The 21,536-nt window shown below is 37.5% G+C and overlaps 4 protein-coding genes across 4 annotated transcripts; 2 read left to right on the forward strand and 2 right to left on the reverse strand.

The window, feature by feature from the left end:
* The first annotated feature begins 785 nt into the window (after nt 1–785).
* LOC112194106 (protein FAR1-RELATED SEQUENCE 4) lies at nt 786–2,329 on the forward strand. Its single transcript, XM_024334363.2, has 3 exons — nt 786–1,161; nt 1,264–1,317; nt 1,627–2,329. Exons 1-3 carry the CDS (start codon nt 802–804, stop codon nt 1,813–1,815), a joined length of 603 nt encoding a protein of 200 aa, XP_024190131.2. The 5' UTR covers nt 786–801; the 3' UTR covers nt 1,816–2,329.
* A 4,346-nt stretch (nt 2,330–6,675) lies between these two features.
* LOC112194854 (transcription factor DIVARICATA) lies at nt 6,676–9,020 on the reverse strand. The gene is made up of 2 exons (XM_024335093.2): nt 7,953–9,020; nt 6,676–7,520 (listed from the first exon to the last, which is right to left on the reverse strand). The coding sequence occupies exons 1-2, from the start codon at nt 8,381–8,383 to the stop codon at nt 7,016–7,018; spliced, it is 936 nt and encodes a 311-aa protein (XP_024190861.1). The 5' UTR covers nt 8,384–9,020; the 3' UTR covers nt 6,676–7,015.
* Nucleotides 9,021–9,340: 320 nt separating this feature from the next.
* LOC112193921 (laccase-4) lies at nt 9,341–12,990 on the reverse strand. The gene is made up of 6 exons (XM_024334184.2): nt 12,791–12,990; nt 12,004–12,155; nt 11,675–11,919; nt 11,273–11,404; nt 10,229–11,164; nt 9,341–10,005 (listed from the first exon to the last, which is right to left on the reverse strand). The coding sequence occupies exons 1-6, from the start codon at nt 12,878–12,880 to the stop codon at nt 9,875–9,877; spliced, it is 1,686 nt and encodes a 561-aa protein (XP_024189952.1). The 5' UTR covers nt 12,881–12,990; the 3' UTR covers nt 9,341–9,874.
* A 4,220-nt stretch (nt 12,991–17,210) lies between these two features.
* Nucleotides 17,211–20,057, forward strand: LOC112193380 (protein NRT1/ PTR FAMILY 8.1). The gene is made up of 4 exons (XM_024333514.2): nt 17,211–17,321; nt 17,399–17,616; nt 17,777–18,330; nt 19,152–20,057. The coding sequence occupies exons 1-4, from the start codon at nt 17,216–17,218 to the stop codon at nt 19,984–19,986; spliced, it is 1,713 nt and encodes a 570-aa protein (XP_024189282.1). The 5' UTR covers nt 17,211–17,215; the 3' UTR covers nt 19,987–20,057.
* The last annotated feature ends 1,479 nt before the right edge of the window (nt 20,058–21,536 follow it).

Consider the following 21,536-nt stretch of genomic DNA (forward strand, 5'->3'; position numbering starts at 1 on the left):
CAATTATATTGCCAATAGAGTTTTCTCTCTTTCTCTCTTAACACGCTGGGACGCAGGGTTGCCGTCAGCACATAGGAGAGATCGATCTGTGCTCCAACATCTTCAAAGCGTACCAACTCTCGAGAGATCGTTCTGTGCTCCAAGATCGCTCTGTCACCGCCTCTCTCTCTCTCTCTCTGGGCTGTCGTCAACATATCTTCCAAGATCGATCTGTGCTCCAACATCTTCAAAGATCGATATGTTCTCCAACATCTTCAAAGATCGATCTGTGCTCCAATATCTTCAAAGCGTACCAACTTTCGAGAGATCGATCTGTGCTCCAAGCTCTTCAAAGCGTACCAACTCTCGAGAGATCGATCTCAACAGCAAATTGATTCAGAAACTGATGAATTGATTTAGAGAATCAAACTCACTGTAAGTCCTCCTTCTCCATCTCTCCCCAAATTTATAGTATGTTGATGAAACTGCTTCGATTCGTTGCGCTTCTTATTCTCTCCTCTAAAGTTCTTATTTTTCTCTATATACGTCCCCTGCAGAACAAGTAGTCACAGATCGAAACAAGAGCTGCGGCCCTGTTTCTATATTTGGTCGATTTGTAGTATTCTGGGTACTAAATTTCCGCAGGCAGAGACAGGGTAAGTAAGATTCACTCTTTCAATTCAATTCCAGTCCCTCCACATTTTCATAGTTTGATTTCGTTTCTGGGCCTCTATGATGCTACATGGGAATTTTTTTTTCCAAATGTCTGGTGTTTTCACCATACCTGCCAAATATGTATTGCAGCGGTGGACAAATACTGCTATGAGCAGGCATGCCATTGGCAAAAAATTGGATGAGGTACAATCTAAGGTCCGTCGTTACAATGATTTATGTCGACGAGCCATAATATTGGGTGAAGAAGGGTCACTTTCTCAGGAGAGTTATGATGTAGCATTATGTGCCATAAAAGAAGCTTTAAAGCAATGCACGAGTTTGAACACTTCTGTTGAAAGCAATGCAAAACCTAATGACTCGGCAATAGATGGTATTTGTGGTATTGAAGTGAGTCAGTGTGGTATGACATCTGATGACAAGATTTTTGGTCTGAAAGTGAGTACTGCTAGCAAGACTCCTAGGAGAGTTGGGACTGGGAAAGTGGTGGCAAGGCATGGGAAAGGAAAGGTATAAAATGGTGGCTTCTAAGGTCTACTTGTATCTTTTTCCTTTCGAAAATATTTTAGATGCATTAATGTGACAGATAAATTCTGCTTCATTTGCATACAGGTACCTCAGCCGGAAGGTATGAGAGTTGGAACACAAGACCAGTTTCCCCAAATGGTATGTCATGCTGCCTCCCATCTTAATTCTGTTTGATTAGTGGAATTTTTCTTTCTTTTCTGCTTTGATTTTGATGTTGTAAACTTTTGTAGAAAGATACTTCATTTTGCCCAAAAAAAAGAAATCATTATGACATACTGGATTTGATTAGTGGCAAACATAATTTTAATCATGGATAAAAAATACAGCTAGTATAAGTTAGAAAGAAGTGAGGATGTTCACAGGTTCTTTTGGTTTAGGTTTCTCCCCTGCTTTGATAAACTGTATCTAGGAGTTTTTGACATAGTGCTTGTTCCTTCCTTGTGGCAGCAAGTTTGTTCTGAGACAAGGCCGCCTATGCTGATGCAGCTACATAATGTGGTGCCTCCGCAGTTGCATAATATGGTGCCATCAATGTTTCAAAATGTCTCACCGGCACAGTTCCATAATGGCTTGTTCGACACCTGTGCAGGAGAATCGTCTCCCTCAGTAACTTGGAACTTTTCTTCCTCTTTTTAAGAATTGAGTGTTGTTTATACATCCATGTACAGTAGAAAGTAGAGACGAACTGAAGTAGTGTAGGTTTCAGCACTCCTCAGTTTTACAGGTGCGTGCTAGTGGGGTCCTAAGAACTGTTGAAAAGTATCCAAATACATCGTATATGTTGTGCACCTGGATTTCTATTTGGTGATAGGACTCTAGGAGTAATGAAAAAAAAAAAAAAACAGACGGAGAGTCGTTGATGATTCTTGCACCAAGGCTTTGTCTCATTTCCTGTGTCGGTGAGAGGAAAAGATGGAAGACAATGCATATGAAGAAGATGGTCCGGGAAGACAAGAAATGGAGATGTTAAGAAATACAATTGCACAAAGTCTAATGAATGCATCTACTTAGCATTTAGTTGCAAAGTTGTATTGACTTTAATACATTTTGTGTAATGTTTCCCGTATACCATGGTGGGGGCATGTTTTGTGTAATATTCTCAACTCATTTGTATAATATTTAAGGGTTTAATGTAATATTTTATTTGATCCAAGCAATATATAAGCAAACAAATTACAAAAAACTAAAATTGCTTATATAATTTGTAGAATTAATATACATATTGAGATAAAAGTGATGAATTGATAATTTAAACTAGTGTACAAGGACAATACATGAGAAATTATTTAATTTGGTATAGTTACATAATCATAAAACAAAGTTATGTAGTTTAGTAGCATCTTTTATCATCTATGCCCATTTTGGTAATTATACCAAACCAAAGTACTTTTTACTTACAATTTACCAAACACTCAGAAATTGCTTTTGGTTCACACAACACTTTTAAAAACAATTTACCAAACACATCAGCTGCTTCTTCTCGCAGCAATATCAGAAGTGTTTCTTCTCGCAGCAACATCAGAAGTGTTTCTTCTCGCAGCGCAACAATCCCAAACTGGGTCTTAGTTAACAACAAAAATTTTCACTGGCTATAGCTTATTGTCAGCGTAAACCCATAGGTAAATACAAGTTAATACTTATTTTCTCATTAGTTAATACATATCTCAACGATGAACCCTAAATAATAAATAGAGATAGTCACTACTCACTAGTGAATCACATGTATGAGATGAAATCAAGTGATTTGTGTCAAGAAATATTTTTCTTGAAACTATAAAATATTTCAAATTATAGCTCGTCACATACATTTCTATTAAATGCATACGATGTGATCTGAATTAATTTCAATTATTCATCACTTCACTGTCCAGAAGCTTATAGAAAACTATAATATTTCTGTTTGTTTAAGATATCATGATTTGTAAGTAAACTCTATATAAAATGTAAATGTGTATCTAGTTTATAAATTTTGAAGAACATATATGCAACTAAATTTATAGCTCGAATCATATTCAACTTCAAGCTCATACTCGGATATTTTACTGATGGGAATCCGTGTGGCCAGCGTGTGGATACCGTGGTCAACCAAATCTAATTTGCATAGGACAGGACAAGGCATGGGCAATTGAAAGTTTGAATAGCACTAGAGAAAAGGATCAGAACATTTTTATAACGAGACATTGAAGGAACACAAGAAAGCCAAAAAGTAATATGGGTTGTGAAAAGACTAGCTAATAGCTATGTGGTCATAAATCAACATTAAAGTTAACAAATCAAAATTAGAATAAAGTGGCGAGAGTGCTTTCCTAGGCAATTGGCAGGAAAGTTGCCTCTTCTCTTTTTTAAAGGAAAAAAAAAAAAAAAAAGTGGGCAGTTTTGTCATTTAATTGATCAATTTGATCTTGATGCGATGCTTTACAATTATATTGCTCATGTTGCCTCCGAGTTTGTTCAGTGGGTAGTAGGACCAAAATAATGTGTGCAAGCAATATGGTGGGCACTAGGCTTTTCATGAATGAAGCCATGAAGGTTGCCAAAAGCAACAATAATCATGTTAGTGCCAGCAAGATTCTCAAACAGCAAATAACTTAACAAACAAGCCAGCATGGAAGATGGCAATAGGCCGGGGTAGGGTTCTGCATAACCCCCTCTCCATTTTTAACAGCTAAAAATGCTCCTGGTGAACTTTACCTCCAATTAGATGATGATACGTGTAGAGAATCATGATTTCGGAAAAAACAAAAAAGAGTTAGTTTTCTGATCTTAGATTCTTACTCATGCTCAAAGTTTGGTGGCGAGTCTCTACTTCAATAATAAGATGTTTGTCAAGCTCAGACTTAAATTTTAAATTTGTGCGTGCATGTGATCTCCATTTTTTATGCATTAAATGAAAGTATCCGATTGAAATTAAATTTTATTGATTTTTTATTAGAAATTTTATTATTTAGTTTTTGACTTTTTGTTTTTTATACACTTGTCAATAAGACATATTTTGACACCAGTGATTGATATTAGCCTTTCGGTTAATTTTGGTGAAACACTTCCCTCAAGTCTGTGTAGGAATTAAGTCCCCCGACTATAAAAAGAAAGCACCTGACGTTTTTTCTCTCTCTCTCTCTGAGAAATCCTAGGCCGGTCTCTCCGCTTGCAATTATTGTTCTCGTCCGGCGGCGCCCGGATGTTCGGCCTCACTGTCGTCTTGGGGTTGCTGTCGGACGGGAGATCTACTGCCCAAGGATTTCGTCTATGGGATTCTCTCCGGTTCGTTAGATGGTTTGGCTAGGATGTTGGCGAGGGCGATGGCCGTGCGGCATAGGTTGATTTACTGATCGTCTGATCCCCGCAGATGGCTTCTTCGATCGACGGCGCCATGGGTCTTGCTCAACGGCGATGGGGATTGAGAGGCCTGGCTTGGGGATGACGTTTCCGTGGTGATGCAGGTTGCGCCAGCGTGGCTCGGAGGTTTGGATCGCGGAGATGGTGCAGATCGTGGCGAAGCGGCGATGTGGTTGGCTGGAACGTGGCAGTACTGTGGTGCATGACCGGTCTGGAAGGAGTGGTGGACTGGTCCAAACCAAGAAGATGGGCCTGAGTGATCTCTTTGGTGACCTTTTTGAGCTTTTGTTTTTGGGTCTCTCTGGTGGTCTTTTGCTTTCAATTTGCTTAGTTTTTCTTTATTTGGTTTTTTGTTGTACTGTTTAAATAAGTCCCTCCTCTTGTGAGCGAGGGTTTGAGTGTTTCTAGGTAGTGTCATTGTCTTTGTTTGGTGTCTTGGTTGTTTTGGTGTTTCTGGGCGTTTGTTGGTGCTTTCTGATTATCAGCGTGATGGTGAATCATCCTTACACGTGGTCTGGTTGTTTTGAGACGCGGTGTCTGAACGGGTGGAAACAGTTCATCTAAATGTTGGCGGCGAGGTTGTATCGTTATACATAGGTCTGGTTATAGGTTAAATTGGGTTGGGGTTGAGCGTTTTTAGCTCATGTTTGTCCCTCTCGTTGGATCCGATGATATGTAACATGTTTGGTTATTAATATATGGTTTATTTTCTTTAAAAAATAAAAGTCTGTGTAGGAATTATTACATTCCTTAGTTTATATGTTGGATCATGTATGGTTGGTTATACCATCAATTTCATGTCTCAATACTTGGCTGACATCCCAAACTGTTTTCTTTGATATAGTTTTGATCTATTAATGTCGTTAGAGCTTTTCCATTGAAATGTCACAGCTAGTATTTTTGTTGCTCATTTTGTGTTTCAATTTTACTATTTTCAATTGCTAAATAAAAGTAAGAGAAATTCGATATACTATATGTTTAGTGTGTAGCGTTTAAAATCCTTAATATAAAATTTGGTTTTCAATATATATTAAAAAATTTGTGAGGTGAGATATGTATATGTAGTTGGCTAGTCTTACAGGGTTGCAATCGGATCATTCCATCCGCAGTGCATTTCACCGTGGCAACATGATGCTTTTTGTCATGAAAGTGCGTCAATGTTCCTTCAAAGAACCCAACGCCCATTTTGAGCTTCAAAGAAAATTAAAATATACATAAAAGAGTGATTAGTTACTGACCATACATAAAAGAGTGATTAGTTATTGACCAAAAAACAAGTGATTACTTATGGTTTAGCATATATAATAAAACCATATACCTAATAATAGCTAGATATCCCACAAAATTCCAAAGAGTACATCTTTAGTAGATATATTGGGGTTAATGGATCGAACACCATAATAGCCTTTTGGAAGTCGGTATACAGTACTTAAGAATCATTAATCCATGATTATTCCTTTGGTCAATACAATAAGTATAGTCAAGCAAATCCAAGTCTCTGATTCCGCTGACAATTTTGGCTTTCCTCTTACTTTGGGGTGGTGAGGTTGTACGGCTCTAAGCTCTTTAATTAGTTTTATTGAAAAAAGTAATCAGTAATTACTGTTAATAATCCAAGATTATACTTTCTTTCTTTTTTGGTAAAACCAAGATTATACATGTTAGCTAATAGCTAGAGGATCTTCTTCCGCCCTGAATATATAAAAATGTTAAACATGAGAATACAAAAAGTAGAGTAATCCTCATGAAAAAGAACAAAGAGGAAAAAGAGCAAGAACTAAGAATGAGGCATGAGATGATGAGATGAATGATTTTTAGTGTCCTTGGTCGTAGCTTTGAGTCAAGATTTGATTGTCAAAACTGTAATCCAATTATGTTCAGTCAGATGCTTATATAAACCTTATTTTTCCTGGTTCTGTACTGCATTTGTTTTTTTATTTATTTGAATGGTACAGTACTATTTATTCTGCACTGAAGCTTCACTGTACATTGAAAATATTAAAGTCGGAGATTCCAGAAGCTGCATGGAGAGTTGTCTTTAATTTTTGTCTACCTTCAAAATTGCTTTGAACAGGGAACTACAGAAATATTCGCAAACACATCCATGCAAAACTCAATCTGAAATTACCATCTCAGTTCTGACTATTCTCAAAAACCCCATCTGAAACACATATTAAGCATACAACCAGAACATCACAAGTGATAAAAGCTCAAGTTTTATATAAACAACCTCCCTATTTTAGATAATACTTCAGAATTTGAATTATCTCAAATCACAAGATGAACTAATTAAGTGCGCTCTCTCTGTAGAGTCTAAAAACTAGGGACTTGCTCAATCAAAGTCCATAAGATCAACTTGATTGCATTAAGCCATGCACAAGGTAGCTGCGTAGATAGATCAAAGTCATCAAACAATCCGAGATCTCACTCAATTAAGCCTGGCAATGTGATACCTCTAGCACTCCAACCTCCAATCTATGGATATATAGGCGATATAGCTTCACTGATATTGCATCTCAAAACGCACATTGTGATGATCAAACTGAGATCCATGAAAAGTACTGCCAATGAAGAAATCTTGCTCCTCAATCTTAGGAACATGTGAAGAAATCCCAAAGAAAGGTCCAATGATTGCATTCCCATTCATTGAATTGAAGACCATTTGCGGTCCCTCCTTCGACACTTTCCAGTCAAATTGCTGCTTATTACTCACCTTTGCATGTTGCTGTGACTGAACCGCAACTGCAGAATCATGATCTTGAGACGGAGGACTTTTAGTATTACTCTGATTACTCTCTTGTGATCCAGATTTGGTATCTGACAGGTTAACGGTTGTGATGTCATGGATGCTAGACCTTCTCTTGTCTTTGCCTCCTGTAAGTTGCCTGATATAATACTTTTGAGCATGACTGGCTACTTGAGTAGGTGTCCGAGAGGTCACAAAATTTCTAGAGATATTTCTCCAGTCACCTTTACCATACTTTTTAAGTCCCATCAGAAATTGCCTGCAGTACAGTTTGTCATATAACACACTACATTAAAAGCTGCAGAATGATCCACTATTCCACTAGGAAAGGCTTCATAGTAAATAATCCATTTCTAAACAATATAGTACTGTGCATCTGACTGTTCATCTGTATATTAAATTGCAAGAACTAATTATACCTAATTTGCTATCTAACAAGACTTTTACACCCAAAAACTATGCGAGCATCACTAAGCTCTCAGTACCATTTTGGTTTGTTCGACATGATTATACTCTAAGCTATAGATATGAACAAGTTAGAAAAGAAGTTTGACACGAGTTCAGCTCTAAGAAAAATCGAGCTCCGAGCTTTAATTAGTATAAAGTACTTTCCTTTCAAACATTCAAAAAAATGACCAAGACAAACAGACCTGATATTCAAAGCTAGAAAGGTATATATTCAGGCAAGTACCTGTGCTCTTCTTCAGTCCATGGTACACCTTTCTTTCTTTCTTGCTCAGACGGCCGAGTCGACGAGCCTCTCTTGCCACCAACAGTACTATAATATTGCTTCAATCCATCGAAGCCTTGATCGTCAGCCCACTCCAATGTGAAAGAATTATTACTAGAATACCCAGGAATTGGGATAAGACCAGCCTCAATATCACTGACATCTTCTTCCAACTCCTTGTACTGCTTGATCACATCGCCTACGGTCTTTCCAGGGATCCAAGAAGCCACCTTGTGCCATCGATCGGGGGTGTCCTTATCATACAGAGCAAGAGCATTTTCGAATCGCTTGTTCTCTTCTGCGGTCCACTCGGCACCTTTGCTTTCTTGAAACAACCAATTTGAGGTTTGGAGATAGGAGGCTGGAGATAGAACTTCAATTCCCCTATACATGTTGGTTCTTATAGAAGTGTTCGGTTGAAACGCATAGGAAAGGAAAGTAATGGAGTAACTTTGTTCTCTCTCTTTGATATATAGCTCAAAGAGAGAGAAAACCCAGATAGGAAATGCAGAGAAGTGGAAGTTTCTTAATCAAGAAAGAGTAGCATTTGAAAGGGAATCTCAGTGTGCTTTTGAAACAAGCATAAGTTGAGAATCTAAAAAAGGGGCAAACTTTCCAAAACAAGGGGGAAGTTCGATAAGCAATTTGAAAAGATTAGATCTTGGATTATCAAGGACAAACCCTAAAACCCCATATCAGATTCAAAGGCACAAAGATCACAAAAAAAAAAAAAAAACAGATCAAGTTTCAGGGGAAGTAATAAGATGTTTTTTAACAGAAAACTGAAAGTTTATGCAAACCCAAGAAAACAAAACCAGACCCAATACAGGAAACTAGCTAAAGAAAAGTGGCGTTGCAAAGCTGAAGAAGCGGGATTTGTTTGATTAGGGGGTGAAGGAAGAGCGTGAAAGCAGTGAATAGCAGAGGTAGCTCTTTCTCTTTGTAGTGATTGAGTTGAGGGACAGGGATCTATGGAACAGGAACAAGTAGAGGGAAGAGAGTGAAAACGAGAGGTCAAAGTTGTTGAGTTGTGATTGGTGGGTATGGTGTTCGGAGAGAGAGAGAGAGAGATGCCCAACCAAAACAAAGCGTGGGACATGAAATCGACAGCCTGTGATTCGCTGATTGGCGACCCAAAGTCGATGTGGGTATTTGCGTAATTGCATATAAAGCCAAGGGGTGGCAAAAGTTTGTCAGTAGCGCTGGTTTCTTCTCGATAACCGACGTTTTGGGCCTTAGTTGAAACCGAATCTAACCCTTAGATTAGCCCAAATCTGTAACTACATTATACTTGGGGATAGATCTCATCTTTGCAAATATAATCATATTTCTAAATGCTTCAATCTTCATCACAGAGGTAAACCCAAAGTTTTATTTGGATCATTTCAAATTACAGAAGAAGGCAGACTGTATTTCAAGTTTTAGGGGTACTGGTAAATGAAACCCCGAATACAAACTGACAAGACTTTCACTTGCTCATGATCGAGCATCCAAGTTTAGGAACAAGGATCGCAAGTGAGCTTAGGCAAAGAAATTAAAGATCCATCGATCACAACTTTACAATATTATGAACAAGGCTTGTACACTGTACAGCCAAGACCAATACATATAATTATTGAAAAAAAATTGTAACTTTTTGAAAATTCCCAAAAACCAAAAATTTATTCAAAGTTTCTTGAGCAAAATTTTTTCATTTACTCAAGCAACAATTTGAATTCATAAAATATATATATATATATATATATATCAGCATTTGTTTATTCATCCTCTCTTTTGTTTTTCTTCTCGATCATATGTTCCTTTGAGGGTTTGAGTCCGCACACTTTCTTTTTGGTTAGCTCTCTCTACTTAATTGCAACACTAATGTTCTTTTGGCTAGAGACTTAACAAGTTGGAAGATCCTTTGGAGGAGGTAGAAGTGACTGATTTGGTCCTTTGCCATTGTCCACCAAAAATGCCATCTTAAGCCCCCATGTTGTGTGCACTTCTAAATGGCAATGCATGAACCAGACACCTGAAAAATGATATAAGTACATAAATGTACGAAATTAAGAGTAAAAGTAATAAGCAACTAAAAATTGTTTCAAAATGTGTAAGGAATTTTGTTTGAGGCCGTTATGTCTAAAATTTCTCTCAGACAATGCACTAAGATGTGTCTCATCACATAAAATAATATAAATTGCGGATATATAACGCATTTAATAATTTTTGCTAAAAGGTGATACAAGCTTAATTACCTGGATTATCTGCGAGAAATCGGATGGCTACCCAACCACCAGATGGAACACCAATTGTGTTCCTTTCAACAGGATCAACAAGATTAAAGTTCTTAGGATCCGTCTTGGGGTTGTAATTTCCAAGTCCCTTGCCAACCACAAAGAAATTGAAGCCATGCAAATGTACTGGGTGGTTCTCAGGGGCTATAATCCCAGTGTCTTGCATAACAAGTTGAACAGTCGAGTTATAAGCCAACCTATAGACCTTTGTCCCATTTGTAGTCGCCAAACTTGAATTTGCTGGCAGACCTCCAGAAAAATTGAAAGCATTTGGTGGGTTAGCAGGAAAATCAGAGGTGAAAACCCCACTAGTGTTGAAAAAATGTGCTTGAAGCAGAGCTGTGGTTGGCATAACAAATGTGACGTTGTTAACACTGGCCACCACACGGCTTCCATTACCGGCTTTGCAACTAGGACATGGGTTAACGCCTAGCCCAACTGTGAAGTAAAGGCTGTGGTCAATTTTTAAGGGGACTTTTGCAGGAAAGGTCTTTGTATTAAGGCTTCTGAGAGAGTTGGTAAAACTGTTGGCGACTTGGGTAGCGTTTCGAGGAGGGGGGCTAGTGAGAGTTGTGGGCGAGTTAGAAAGTGTGCCTGAGTAGTGCAGAGTGGCCGTGGCAGTCAGGTTGTCTACGGCAACAGCAGGAGTGTCCAAGAAGGGAGAGGCGGCGACCAAGTACTTGCCGGAGTTTTGGTTTGCGGTGATAAGGGCATTGGTGGTTTGTCCAGGGGCAATCACTATGGTGTCAATTTTGAAGGGTTTTACATAGGTGGCATCGACTTCCACCACCGTCAAACTGTGTCCGGCAATTTTGAAGAAGAGCTCTTCATTGAGCGCAGCATTGATGATGCGGAGCAAGTAAGTCTTGCCACTTTCCACAGACAACTTGAAGCCGCCTGCATTTCATAGCATATATTAGCTATCAGTACGTTTTGTAACATAACATGTCAGATTATTGGTGTTTTTGTTTTAAATGAATGTTATATTAAGCAAAATCTGATTACCCTGTGTGGTACAATTTGGAGCGACAAAGCCTGGATGACCGTTAATAGTGTGAGCATCTGACACGTTAGGTGCTACACCGCCTTTGAGAGCTTCATTAATCACTGCTTCAGTATCTGATTTCCACCATTCACCTGAAATTTGCACACATTTTTGTACTAAATTTAGCCAAGCATAACTTGGAATTAATATGCCACTGTTTGGAATGGACAGTACAAAAGGAATGGTCTTTTCCGATTAATTTTTTCTAAAGGAAGTTACTTTCGGTCTGAAATAGTTTATTTCCAACAAAAAAAAAAAATCTGTCGGAAATACGTTTTTGGAATGGCTATTGTTTTCGATAGCCAACGATCTCTCAAAAAAAGTATAAATTGAGATCGGAAATAGTAAAGAAGAATCTTTACCTAATACAACAGGAACTTCCTTGTGGGGTGTCGGGAAAGGATACGGCACACCACGCTTGGGCAAAATGACAAGAGCACCATGGACTGTGGCCCTAAGCCAGAGAATATGCGCATGCCAAAGAAGTGTGCCTCTTTGGCCTGTGATGGTGAAGTTGTATACATAGCTTTGGCCTTGAGGAATAGGGCACTGTGTGATGTATGCTGGTCCATCTGCCCAACCGGTCCGGAGTTGCCGGATACCATGCCTGCCGGAAAAAAGGTAAGTCGGAAATTAACTAGAAGCTTCAATTAAAAGTGATTTTAGAGGGATAAATGCTATGAGTTCTCACCAGTGAATGGAAACATTGTACTTGACATGGTTGGTGACTCTGACAAGAACGGTGTCGTCTTCCCTGGCATAGAGAGTTGGCCCTGGGAAACGACCGTTGATGGTTACAATTGGCTTGGTGGAGCATAGTCTGGTAGTGTTTTTCAGCACCACCTGCGCACGGTAACAAAAGATGGAAAAGTCAATGGTACTCCACATTACAAAGTAGAGTAAGAAATACTGTCATTTGGTAGAAAATGATCGAAGGTGTGCCTTTTAGGTTTTGAGGGTCTACCTTCCATGCACTTTTAAGTTTTACTCCACTATTTTTCAATTAACAAAACAAAAACCATATATATTTTCAGCTTTGCAATAATTAGGCACACCATGCCCTCTTAGCTAGCTTTTAGTTTAAGAAATCCATGTCTGTGATTATAGATACTGTGGTTTCATCTGAAATCTATGGCAAACATTCATGCCATGAATTGATGAGAATGTTATTCGCAGTCATGGAACGAAAGTTGACGTTCTACACTTTTTCTACGAGTGTTTCCAAATAATAAATATCACTGCACCGAAGAATACTGATTTTTTTTTTTAGAATACATAAAAAAAGTTATTGATCTATATATATGATCATAATGTGCAATTAAACATTTGTCATTGTCATTTTAGTCATGCAAAAGTACTCGAACATTCAATCAAAACGAGTTCTTCATTAAGTCAAGACCACCCATCTCTAGCTAGATGTCATGAAAACCTTTGATATTAACTATTTGAAAAAAAAAAGAAAAAAGAGGAGTACTTACATTAAACTTGTAGTGTCGAACACTGCTCTCAACCAAAGCTGGAAGAAGGCAAGCCAAGAGAAGTAGAAGCACTCGAATCCACAATGCCATTTTAATAGAGGAATTCTAATCGTCCTGCTTCTCTGTGCAGTAGTACGAGTAGTAGTACTACAGATAAAATATTCAGGTCTTCGTTTTGTTTGCGTTGTTGCTATATATTCATGGTGACTGGCCAGCGCAATTGCTTATATAGGGTGACGAGAGGCATTGCTGCCAAGTCGTTTTTCTTAGGTTAGGTGGGCACAATGGCATTCTTTAAAAACAAGATTTCTTAAGCCTAACCAATGTGTTTTCCCTTGATTTCTTACATATTACATAAAGTTCTTAATTAACCACTATAGCTGTATATTTTTGGTAAACAACAATTTACATAAAATTAGCTCCGTCATTAAATTCTCTCTTATCAGGTGTCAATATTTTTTTTTTCAATTTGGGTTATTTGGATGGATTTTCTTAGTTTGTTTGTTTGGGAGTTGAGAGAATCAATTAATTAATTATGTTCGCAAGTTAATTATAAATTTAATTAACTAATGCAGCTTAAAATCTTTCTCTCAGAGCTTTTGGACAACAGCTGCTAGGGCAAAGGATGCTTCCACTAAATGTTTAAATTCACTAGTTTTAAATTTTTTTTTGGATGATACTGCATTTACGTACTAATCATTAACCATCCAAAGTATAAACTATAAAGAAATAAACAGAAAACTGGCTAGCTAGGTTAAACTTTGTTACGGGGTTTAACCAAATTAAGAAGATAGTTAGATATGTGTACATAATTTTGAAATATCTATACTATTTAAATTTATCTCTCCTGTACAGTTAACATCACCTTTCACTAAAGACATTCGTTAACACAGGAGAAGTACAATTGTGCAGATATGATCCTCAAACCACAAAGAGCGCGAAAAGTAAAAAGCAAAAAAAGTTCAAAAGTTCAAAAAGGTACTACGTCATGTTCATCTTAATCATCGGACTTTCTCGAACGCACTCATGATCGATCATGTTTTGGTCTTTTGGAGTATATATTGATCTTTCAATTCAAATTTACTGAATATGGGGTGAGATTAGCTTCTCGATAAAAGTTTATTTGAATTGAAAAAACACCCACCGATTTTCAAAGGAAAGAGAAACATCAATTCTTATGTTTAGGAGTTTACAGTGTTTATGATATGAATAGAACGTGTTCATTTTCCTAGTGATGTCGATATGTGGACGCTTCTGAGTTCTTGCAGAAAACGAGTGTGCACCTATATATAATTATATGTAAAGTTAGTGTACGCAAGGTAACTTCCCTTAAAAGTTTACTTAATTAACTCTAACAGTTTGGAATCCTATATACATAGTAAGATTTTTTTTTTTTTGGACCAGAGGGAAGGCAGTCCACCAGCCCAAAAAAATAATAAATCACCTGTGGCTCGCTGGAAGCCAACTAACATCTGGATTCAACGTCGATTACCATGTAAGAGTAGTCAAGATCCACTGACCCAAGGTTTTCCATCTTGAAAGCCCGCAGGCATCTGATAGTTAGGCCTCGTAATGACCTGGAATATTTAAAGGCTGACATTTTCACCACCATTACATGGGTCATGCAGAACCTCAATACTCAACAACCTACCATTAAGAGACTTGTGAATGTTGGGACTCGAATTTAGGTGGGGGTTCACTTAAGCAAGTGTCTTGTCATTCCTACTAACCCTCATTAACATGTATATAATAAGATTATTGATCGAAAAAGCCAGATACATCATACATACGATGAATATGATGAGTTGGTACAGGTGTGTAGTTTGTAGTTGGTCCGTAGAGTTGGAAAATTAGTACGTGTATGAGTCCAAGTAGGATGCTTAGACAACAAAATAGTTGAAAGGTTGGGAAATGGCTTTCAGGTCACAAATCAGATAGAAGCTCCCAACAGCATGGTCATCATAGTTTGTTTGAATGCCAAGTTTGTTTGAAAGCCAAGACTAATTAAATAAACCCACAGTGGGTAAGTCCTTTCTCATCACTGATAGTCCTCATCAACTTTCCCCAGCTCATCCATCTAATTCTCCTCCTATATTTTTCACTTCATAATTTTTTTGTTCTATTTTTCTCCACTCTTAACAATCCCTATCAGTCTATAACTATATATATATATATCAATCACAAGCACATGCGTATTTCACAAGCACATGCGTATTTCATGAGCCAATAATAATGGTCAACTTCGCTGGAAGCTAGATAATCTTTATCATGCATTATTGCTAGTTTATTGCTGGAAAGCTTGGCTTCAGCTGCTTGATGAAACGTACACAAGATTACCTAGTCTAAATTATATTAGTCATATACATAATTCTAGTTTCCACTTATTAACATTAAGAAAATCCCTCCCCTTTTTTTTTTTGGATAAGAAAAGTTTAGGTAAGAGGGGTGCTTCCCTACACTACTAGGGTCAGGGCAAATCTACGACCTCAACCCAATAGGACTTACGAAATTGGCCAGTGTCCCAGCCCAGCCCATTGGTATGAAATTATACATGACATTTTCTAGATTGCCCACCAAATGAGAGATTGTTCGTAGCGGGGATCGAATTTGTATGAGTTTACATCTCAAGTCTGCCATTGCCAACTGAACCAACTCTATAATTCTAGTTTCCACTTATTAACATTAAGAAAATCCCTTCCCCTTCTCTTTGTCTTTTGAGTTATGACCTTTTAATATTGTTACTGTTGTACGCAGCTTTGTCATGACCATGGCTTCATGGGAGGTATGCAGTGAGATCAAGCCTTCAAAGTGTTCACGTACTTCCTTGTATAAAATATGACTTCATTGTATCTTAAACGGGTAATATATAGCATTGGCACCCCCACATTTAGTCGCATGATTTTAAATACAGATATGCTAGGTAACGAGTCGTATTTCCTAGTCCTAGACAAGAAAGGAAGTAGGTTGAGTAACATGAATAAAATTTCAAAAACCATGCCATTAATATATATATATATATATAAGAAAATTAAACATATAACCATAATTGTATCAATTGCCTTCTAGTCTCATAGATTAGTGAGCCAACCAAAAATAGAAAGAATAGGTAAGAAGAGAATTAGTATCTATCCTTTCATTGAATCCGAAAGCACAATTCCATCTGAAAATGTTGAAGTTAAACTTTCACATTTAATAAAAAGAACAGAGAAGTTCTGTTTTCATGGAAAGTTCTAAAGTTAGGAAGCTATATGTTTCGTGATCATTTGTGGCACTACAAAGTAATAGTAAATAAATATATGACAATAGTCCCCGATCCATATAATATATATGGGGGTGACCGGGTGAGTGAAGGAACCCACCTGCACTCCACATTCTAGAAGCTCAGTTGTTGTTCCTAAACAGTGAAAAAAGATAAAATACATCAAATAGGCTGACGCCGGCCAGGACAAACAAAAAAAAGTTTCTCCGGCACATATGACACTACTACTCCCATTTCCGATAAGAGAGAGGCTCCACATTATGGGTCAAGGACCCTGTTATTAGTGGAAGGAAAAAAAAAATACCATTGAAACTGTTTCTTGTGACTTGTACTTGAATTGTAAAGGTCATAGACAACATATGATGATAACTAACACAAATGAATGGTTAGATTGCATTAAATACACTTTTTATTTATTAAAAATAAAGTTGATAATAAATATCAAGGGTTGAGATTATTTTATAAGGGTTGGGTCACTTGTACCGTCAGTGCATAGACTAATTTTCAAACTAAGATACGTAATAACCGGAAATTGTAGTTCTAATTGTTAAAAATATTTAATAACCAGGACAACCAAGATTGAATTCATCTTCTTGGGCCACCCAAACACAACTTACCAACATCTATGGGCCAGATAAAAGTAGAATCAAGTTCAACACCAGCATATTGGGCCTAGCTCTATTGCATGTACGTTTATCTATTGGCCCAGAACATGCTCATTATTCTGAATTCTGAGTTCTGACCGAGTGCATACGAGTTACAACTGACGCCCAATAGTACTACCACTACTACAGATAGCAACAAGTAAGTCCCTCTTCCTAAGAAGGCGTGCCATGAAAGCAAAGGCTAAACTTCAAGTCTCAAATGTGGTTAGCATGCATTGATGTAACCTGCAGCAGATTGGTGCATCTTAAATTGACATTTAGCAGCCCAATTTCTGATCCTACCAATCGAAAATGACACAACTATACCTACATTTAGCAATGCAGTTAAGGTTTGATCCATTCGAATCGCGTGCCATGCACAGATTTGTGCACATGATGGTTACCATATATGAGATATCATTCACAGTGAACCCAGATTTAAATAAACATTGTGATATAGAAGCCGATTGTACACCAAGTTTTTTTTTTTTGAACTGGAAGATGAGCTTGTCTCTCACAGAAATGGCAGAAGACGATGTCTATACGAAAGATGGAACAACGGATTATTGTAACCAGCCTGCCATGAAGAACAAAACAGGAACATGGAAAGCTTGTCCTTACATTCTAGGTAAGTAAATGAATTTATGGCATTGAAATATGATGAACAACAGATGCTTAGTACTTACATTCCTTGGCTATTGTCAGGAAATGAATGCTGTGAAAGATTGGCTTACTATGGTATTAACACCAATCTTGTTAATTACCTCAAGTTCCAAATGAACCAGAGGAATGTTGAGGCTGTTAATAATGTCACAAATTGGTCAGGCACATGCTATGTGACACCATTACTTGGAGCATTTCTAGCTGATGCATACCTTGGAAGATATTACACAATCGCTGCCTTCTCTATCATCTATGTTTTTGTAAGTTAATTTGTACGTTCATCAAACTAAGAAAATGCGTCTCTAACTAGATACTAACATGTTATGTTGCCAAACTGTAAACCTAGGCACACATTAAACAATCCACTGAATACATTTCAAATCGTAAAATATGACGTGAAAAACCATTTATTTGTTGCAGGGAATGACACTATTGACATTATCAGCATCAGTTGAAGGACTAAAACCACTATGTGACAAAAACAATGTGTGCAATCCAACACAGATCCAAGCAGGAGTGTTCTTTACTGGACTGTACCTCATAGCCCTTGGAACTGGAGGCATAAAACCTTGTGTCTCATCATTTGGGGCAGACCAATTTGATGACACTGATGAGGCTGAGAAGAAGAACAAGGGCTCTTTCTTCAATTGGTTCTATTTCTCAATCAATATTGGTGCACTTGTGGCTTCCTCTGTGCTTGTTTGGATGCAAACAAATGTTGGATGGGGTTGGGGATTTGGAATTCCTGCTGTGGCTATGGCGCTTGCTGTTGTGAGTTTCTTTTCTGGTACTCGCTTGTATCGTAACCTGAGGCCTGGTGGGAGTCCCCTGACTCGCATTTGCCAGGTGGTTGTCGCATCCTTCAGGAAATATAAAGAACAAGTGCCTAGGGATAAGTCTCTATTGTTTGAGACTGCAGACGAGGAATCTGCGGTTAAAGGAAGCCGCAAGCTTGATCACACAGAACAACTAAGGTGAATTTGTGAGCTAGTAACAAGGACAAAAGCATCCTTGAGTCCTTTGTGGCTTTTGATAGATAACTCTGGATTCTCTTTAGCTCAAAATTAGCACATTTAAGTGTCTGCTTAATAGTTAACACGTGCAATTTCTTGAACTTTAAGCTTTAAGATCAATCCAATGGTTTTCGAAAATATCGTAACTTTGATTCCACAGAGGTATTTCACCTAAGGCGTTGATGTTAATTTGCATGATACAAATTGTATATAGCATCTAGGCTAGGGTGGCCTTGGCAACTAACCTACATGTGCCTCTTTGCAGTTTTTACATCTCATACAAAATTTGAATATAATATTAATAATGCGTTCAATTTGGATCATTAACTGTTAAACAGCGACAAGCGTGGCTTGTGGCCCACTATTATACAGATATTGTCCCAACTTAACCACCCGATAGGTGTTGGGTTTTAATCACAAAAGGCCTCGGTGCAATTGGGTGAGATCCACCCACTTATAAGTTATATTTTATTTATCACTTTTCCAATGTGTAATCTTTCCTCTCCAACATTAACCCTCTAGAAAAAATATTATTAGTCTGGTTCGTAAGTGTTAGTTTGATATACATTGTTGATTCATTTCTTAAGAGCTTAAACTTTTATGATACACTAATTATATTTGAATAATGACATTTTACACTAAGAAACATCATATACTGCTACCATGGCGCGCACTGCCTGTGAATTTTGCTTTGCATGCTGCATTTTGAAGACTCTATAAGGAATTTGCCTTTTGCAAACTGCACTTGTGGACTCATAATGATTTTTTCTTTATGTTTTTAGTTTCTTGGACAAGGCAGCAGTTGAGACTCAATCAGACAGAATCAAAGGCTCAGTGATGGAATGGAGACTCTGCACAGTGACCCAAGTTGAGGAGCTCAAGTCCCTCATAAGGCTACTACCGATATGGGCCACTGGCATTATATTCTCAGCGGTATACAGCCAAATGGGAACCTTGTTTGTGCTCCAAGGAAACACAATGGACCTTCACCTAGGCAACTCCTCCTTTGAAATCCCCTCCGCCTCGCTCTCCCTCTTTGACACCATCAGCGTCATCTTCTGGGTTCCAGTCTACGACGGTGTCATTGTCCCATTTGTTAGGAAATTCACAGGCCACAAAAACGGGTTCACCCAACTTCAAAGAATAGGAATTGGGTTTGAGATCTCAGTCTTTGCAATGTTGGCTGCTGGGACTTTGGAGCTTGTGAGACTCAATGAGGTGAAAAAGCACAATTACTATGACCTGAAGCCCATTCCCATGTCAGTCTTTTGGCAAGTGCCACAGTACTTCATTATTGGGTGTGCTGAGGTTTTCACATTTATTGGGCAACTGGAGTTCTTCTACGAGCAAGCTCCTGATGCCATGAAGAGCTTGTGTTCTGCTCTCGCGCTGATAACGACTGCGTTAGGGAACTATTTGAGCACATTTCTTGTGAACATTGTGACTAACGTGAGCACAAGAAATGGCAAAGCTGGTTGGATACCAGATAACTTGAATTATGGGCGCCTTGACTACTTCTTCTGGCTTTTAGGTGTGTTGAGTGTGTTGAATTTGGGGTTCTATCTTATGGTTGCTAGATGGTATACTTACAAGAGGGCAGTGGTTCCTCGTCATTGAGCTAAAGCAAATAGTACTTGAAGCTTCATTTCTTTCTAAAGCAAAGGATCCATTTTGATAGTTATGTTTTATTTTTTATTTTATGAAATGTCATACTAGGATTGACATGGCTCACCAAATTCCGATTTAGTTATCCTTTGATGAAGTTTTTCACTAGTCAAGGCTAATGAGATCACACAATAGAAAATGTCTCCTGTTATGTGCTTATGATTTTGACTTTCAAAAAGCTGCCTCTCAAATATTTTTTCAGTTGGATTTTTTAAAGGTGGTTGATCGAAATCATCGAATAGAAGAATTAGCAATGTTGATGATTCAATGATATCAACACGCATTAGAGAGAGGAGGATAGAAGTATTGATGTGTTTCTGAAGTGGAGGATAAATCTTGCACGGTTGCAACATCGACTTTAGAAAGAGTACCCCATGCCGCAAGTGATCTTAAGTATGTGAACCATATGATGTGTTGGTATTTCATCATTTTCTTTTTTGTCACGGAGTATATAGACTATTGTGCTCGAATTGTTCGTTCAATGGTTAAATACTTTCGATCTAAGTTGATTTTTGTAGAAATTATGTTTAAAGGGTAATCAAAGAAAATGAATGGTTCCAATAATATGAATACAATAGAATAAGTAATCAGATGGTTGCTAAAATTTTTGTCTTGGTTTGTTGAAATCATGTTGATACTATCTTAATTATTTTCAACAAATAAGTTATTAACATATTTGTAGATGTAGTTAAGGAGCCACAATAAGCGATAAACAAATTTGTAGATGATTATTTGAAATCTCGGTTATTATTTCTTTAGTACTTTCACATGACAAAAAGGAATTAGTAGTTGTATATATATCTGGACTGGGGTGTCAAGTGGGATCTCTATGTTTTTCATTTTTGCCAAGAAAATGGAGTTTTCGATAATAATTGCTGGAAGGAGTCCAGGTACATGGTGAACCTACAAAGACATATTGGGATATAATATAATCATCTGTTTCTATTTCAATATCATACACATTCTCTAAAAAAGACAGAATCTTCCGAGTTGTATAATAAATAAGATTACCTGTCTACAATCAAATGGTCAATTTCTTTGGTTTTTTATATAAATGAACTTTGCAAGGAGTCCGGGGACACGATAAACCTACAAAGAGATCCTGAACGCATTGGGATATGACTTAATCCTCTGTTTCAATTTCAAAATCACACACATTCTCTAAAAAAGGCAAAGTCTTCCGAATTGTACACTAAGGGGGGTGTATTGTATATGGAATTAGTGGAACTTTTAAAGAAATCTATGGAATTTAAAAGTCTGGGTGTATTCAATATAGACTTTTAACAGTCCATGAAAGTCTTGAGGTATTCAATTAGGATTTTTAAAGACTTTATGAATTCCACCAAAATCTAGGGGTATTCAATTAGGACTTTTAAAAATGAATAAAAGTACAGATGTATTCAAAATATCATTCATACTTATGGAATTAGAAAATCATGGATAATCATGGACTTTGTAGTGTTAACTATACATACCAAACTCTAACAATTTTCCAACCTTCA

The sequence above is a fragment of the Rosa chinensis genome, chromosome 3 (assembly GCF_002994745.2).
Source record: "Rosa chinensis cultivar Old Blush chromosome 3, RchiOBHm-V2, whole genome shotgun sequence".
Lineage (NCBI taxonomy): Eukaryota > Viridiplantae > Streptophyta > Magnoliopsida > Rosales > Rosaceae > Rosa > Rosa chinensis.

What these genes read in the sequence shown, in the direction of transcription:
- LOC112194854 (XM_024335093.2), bottom strand. Translation starts at nt 8,383, where the DNA reads ATGTATAGGGGAATTGAAGTTCTATCTCCAGCCTCCTATCTCCAAACC. An exon ending in TGGACTGAAGAAGAGCACAG is followed by an intron (nt 7,521 to 7,952) that starts GTACTTGCCTGA and finishes ACTGTACTGCAG; the next exon opens with GCAATTTCTGATGGGACTTA.
- LOC112193921 (XM_024334184.2), bottom strand. Translation starts at nt 12,880, where the DNA reads ATGGCATTGTGGATTCGAGTGCTTCTACTTCTCTTGGCTTGCCTTCTT. An exon ending in TACAATGTTTCCATTCACTG is followed by an intron (nt 11,920 to 12,003) that starts GTGAGAACTCAT and finishes TTTTTCCGGCAG; the next exon opens with GCATGGTATCCGGCAACTCC. An exon ending in GGAAGTTCCTGTTGTATTAG is followed by an intron (nt 11,405 to 11,674) that starts GTAAAGATTCTT and finishes TGCAAATTTCAG; the next exon opens with GTGAATGGTGGAAATCAGAT.
- LOC112194106 (XM_024334363.2), top strand. Translation starts at nt 802, where the DNA reads ATGAGCAGGCATGCCATTGGCAAAAAATTGGATGAGGTACAATCTAAG. An exon ending in CAAGGCATGGGAAAGGAAAG is followed by an intron (nt 1,162 to 1,263) that starts GTATAAAATGGT and finishes ATTTGCATACAG; the next exon opens with GTACCTCAGCCGGAAGGTAT. An exon ending in AAGACCAGTTTCCCCAAATG is followed by an intron (nt 1,318 to 1,626) that starts GTATGTCATGCT and finishes TCCTTGTGGCAG; the next exon opens with CAAGTTTGTTCTGAGACAAG.
- LOC112193380 (XM_024333514.2), top strand. Translation starts at nt 17,216, where the DNA reads ATGGCAGAAGACGATGTCTATACGAAAGATGGAACAACGGATTATTGT. An exon ending in AGCTTGTCCTTACATTCTAG is followed by an intron (nt 17,322 to 17,398) that starts GTAAGTAAATGA and finishes GGCTATTGTCAG; the next exon opens with GAAATGAATGCTGTGAAAGA. An exon ending in GATCACACAGAACAACTAAG is followed by an intron (nt 18,331 to 19,151) that starts GTGAATTTGTGA and finishes TTATGTTTTTAG; the next exon opens with TTTCTTGGACAAGGCAGCAG.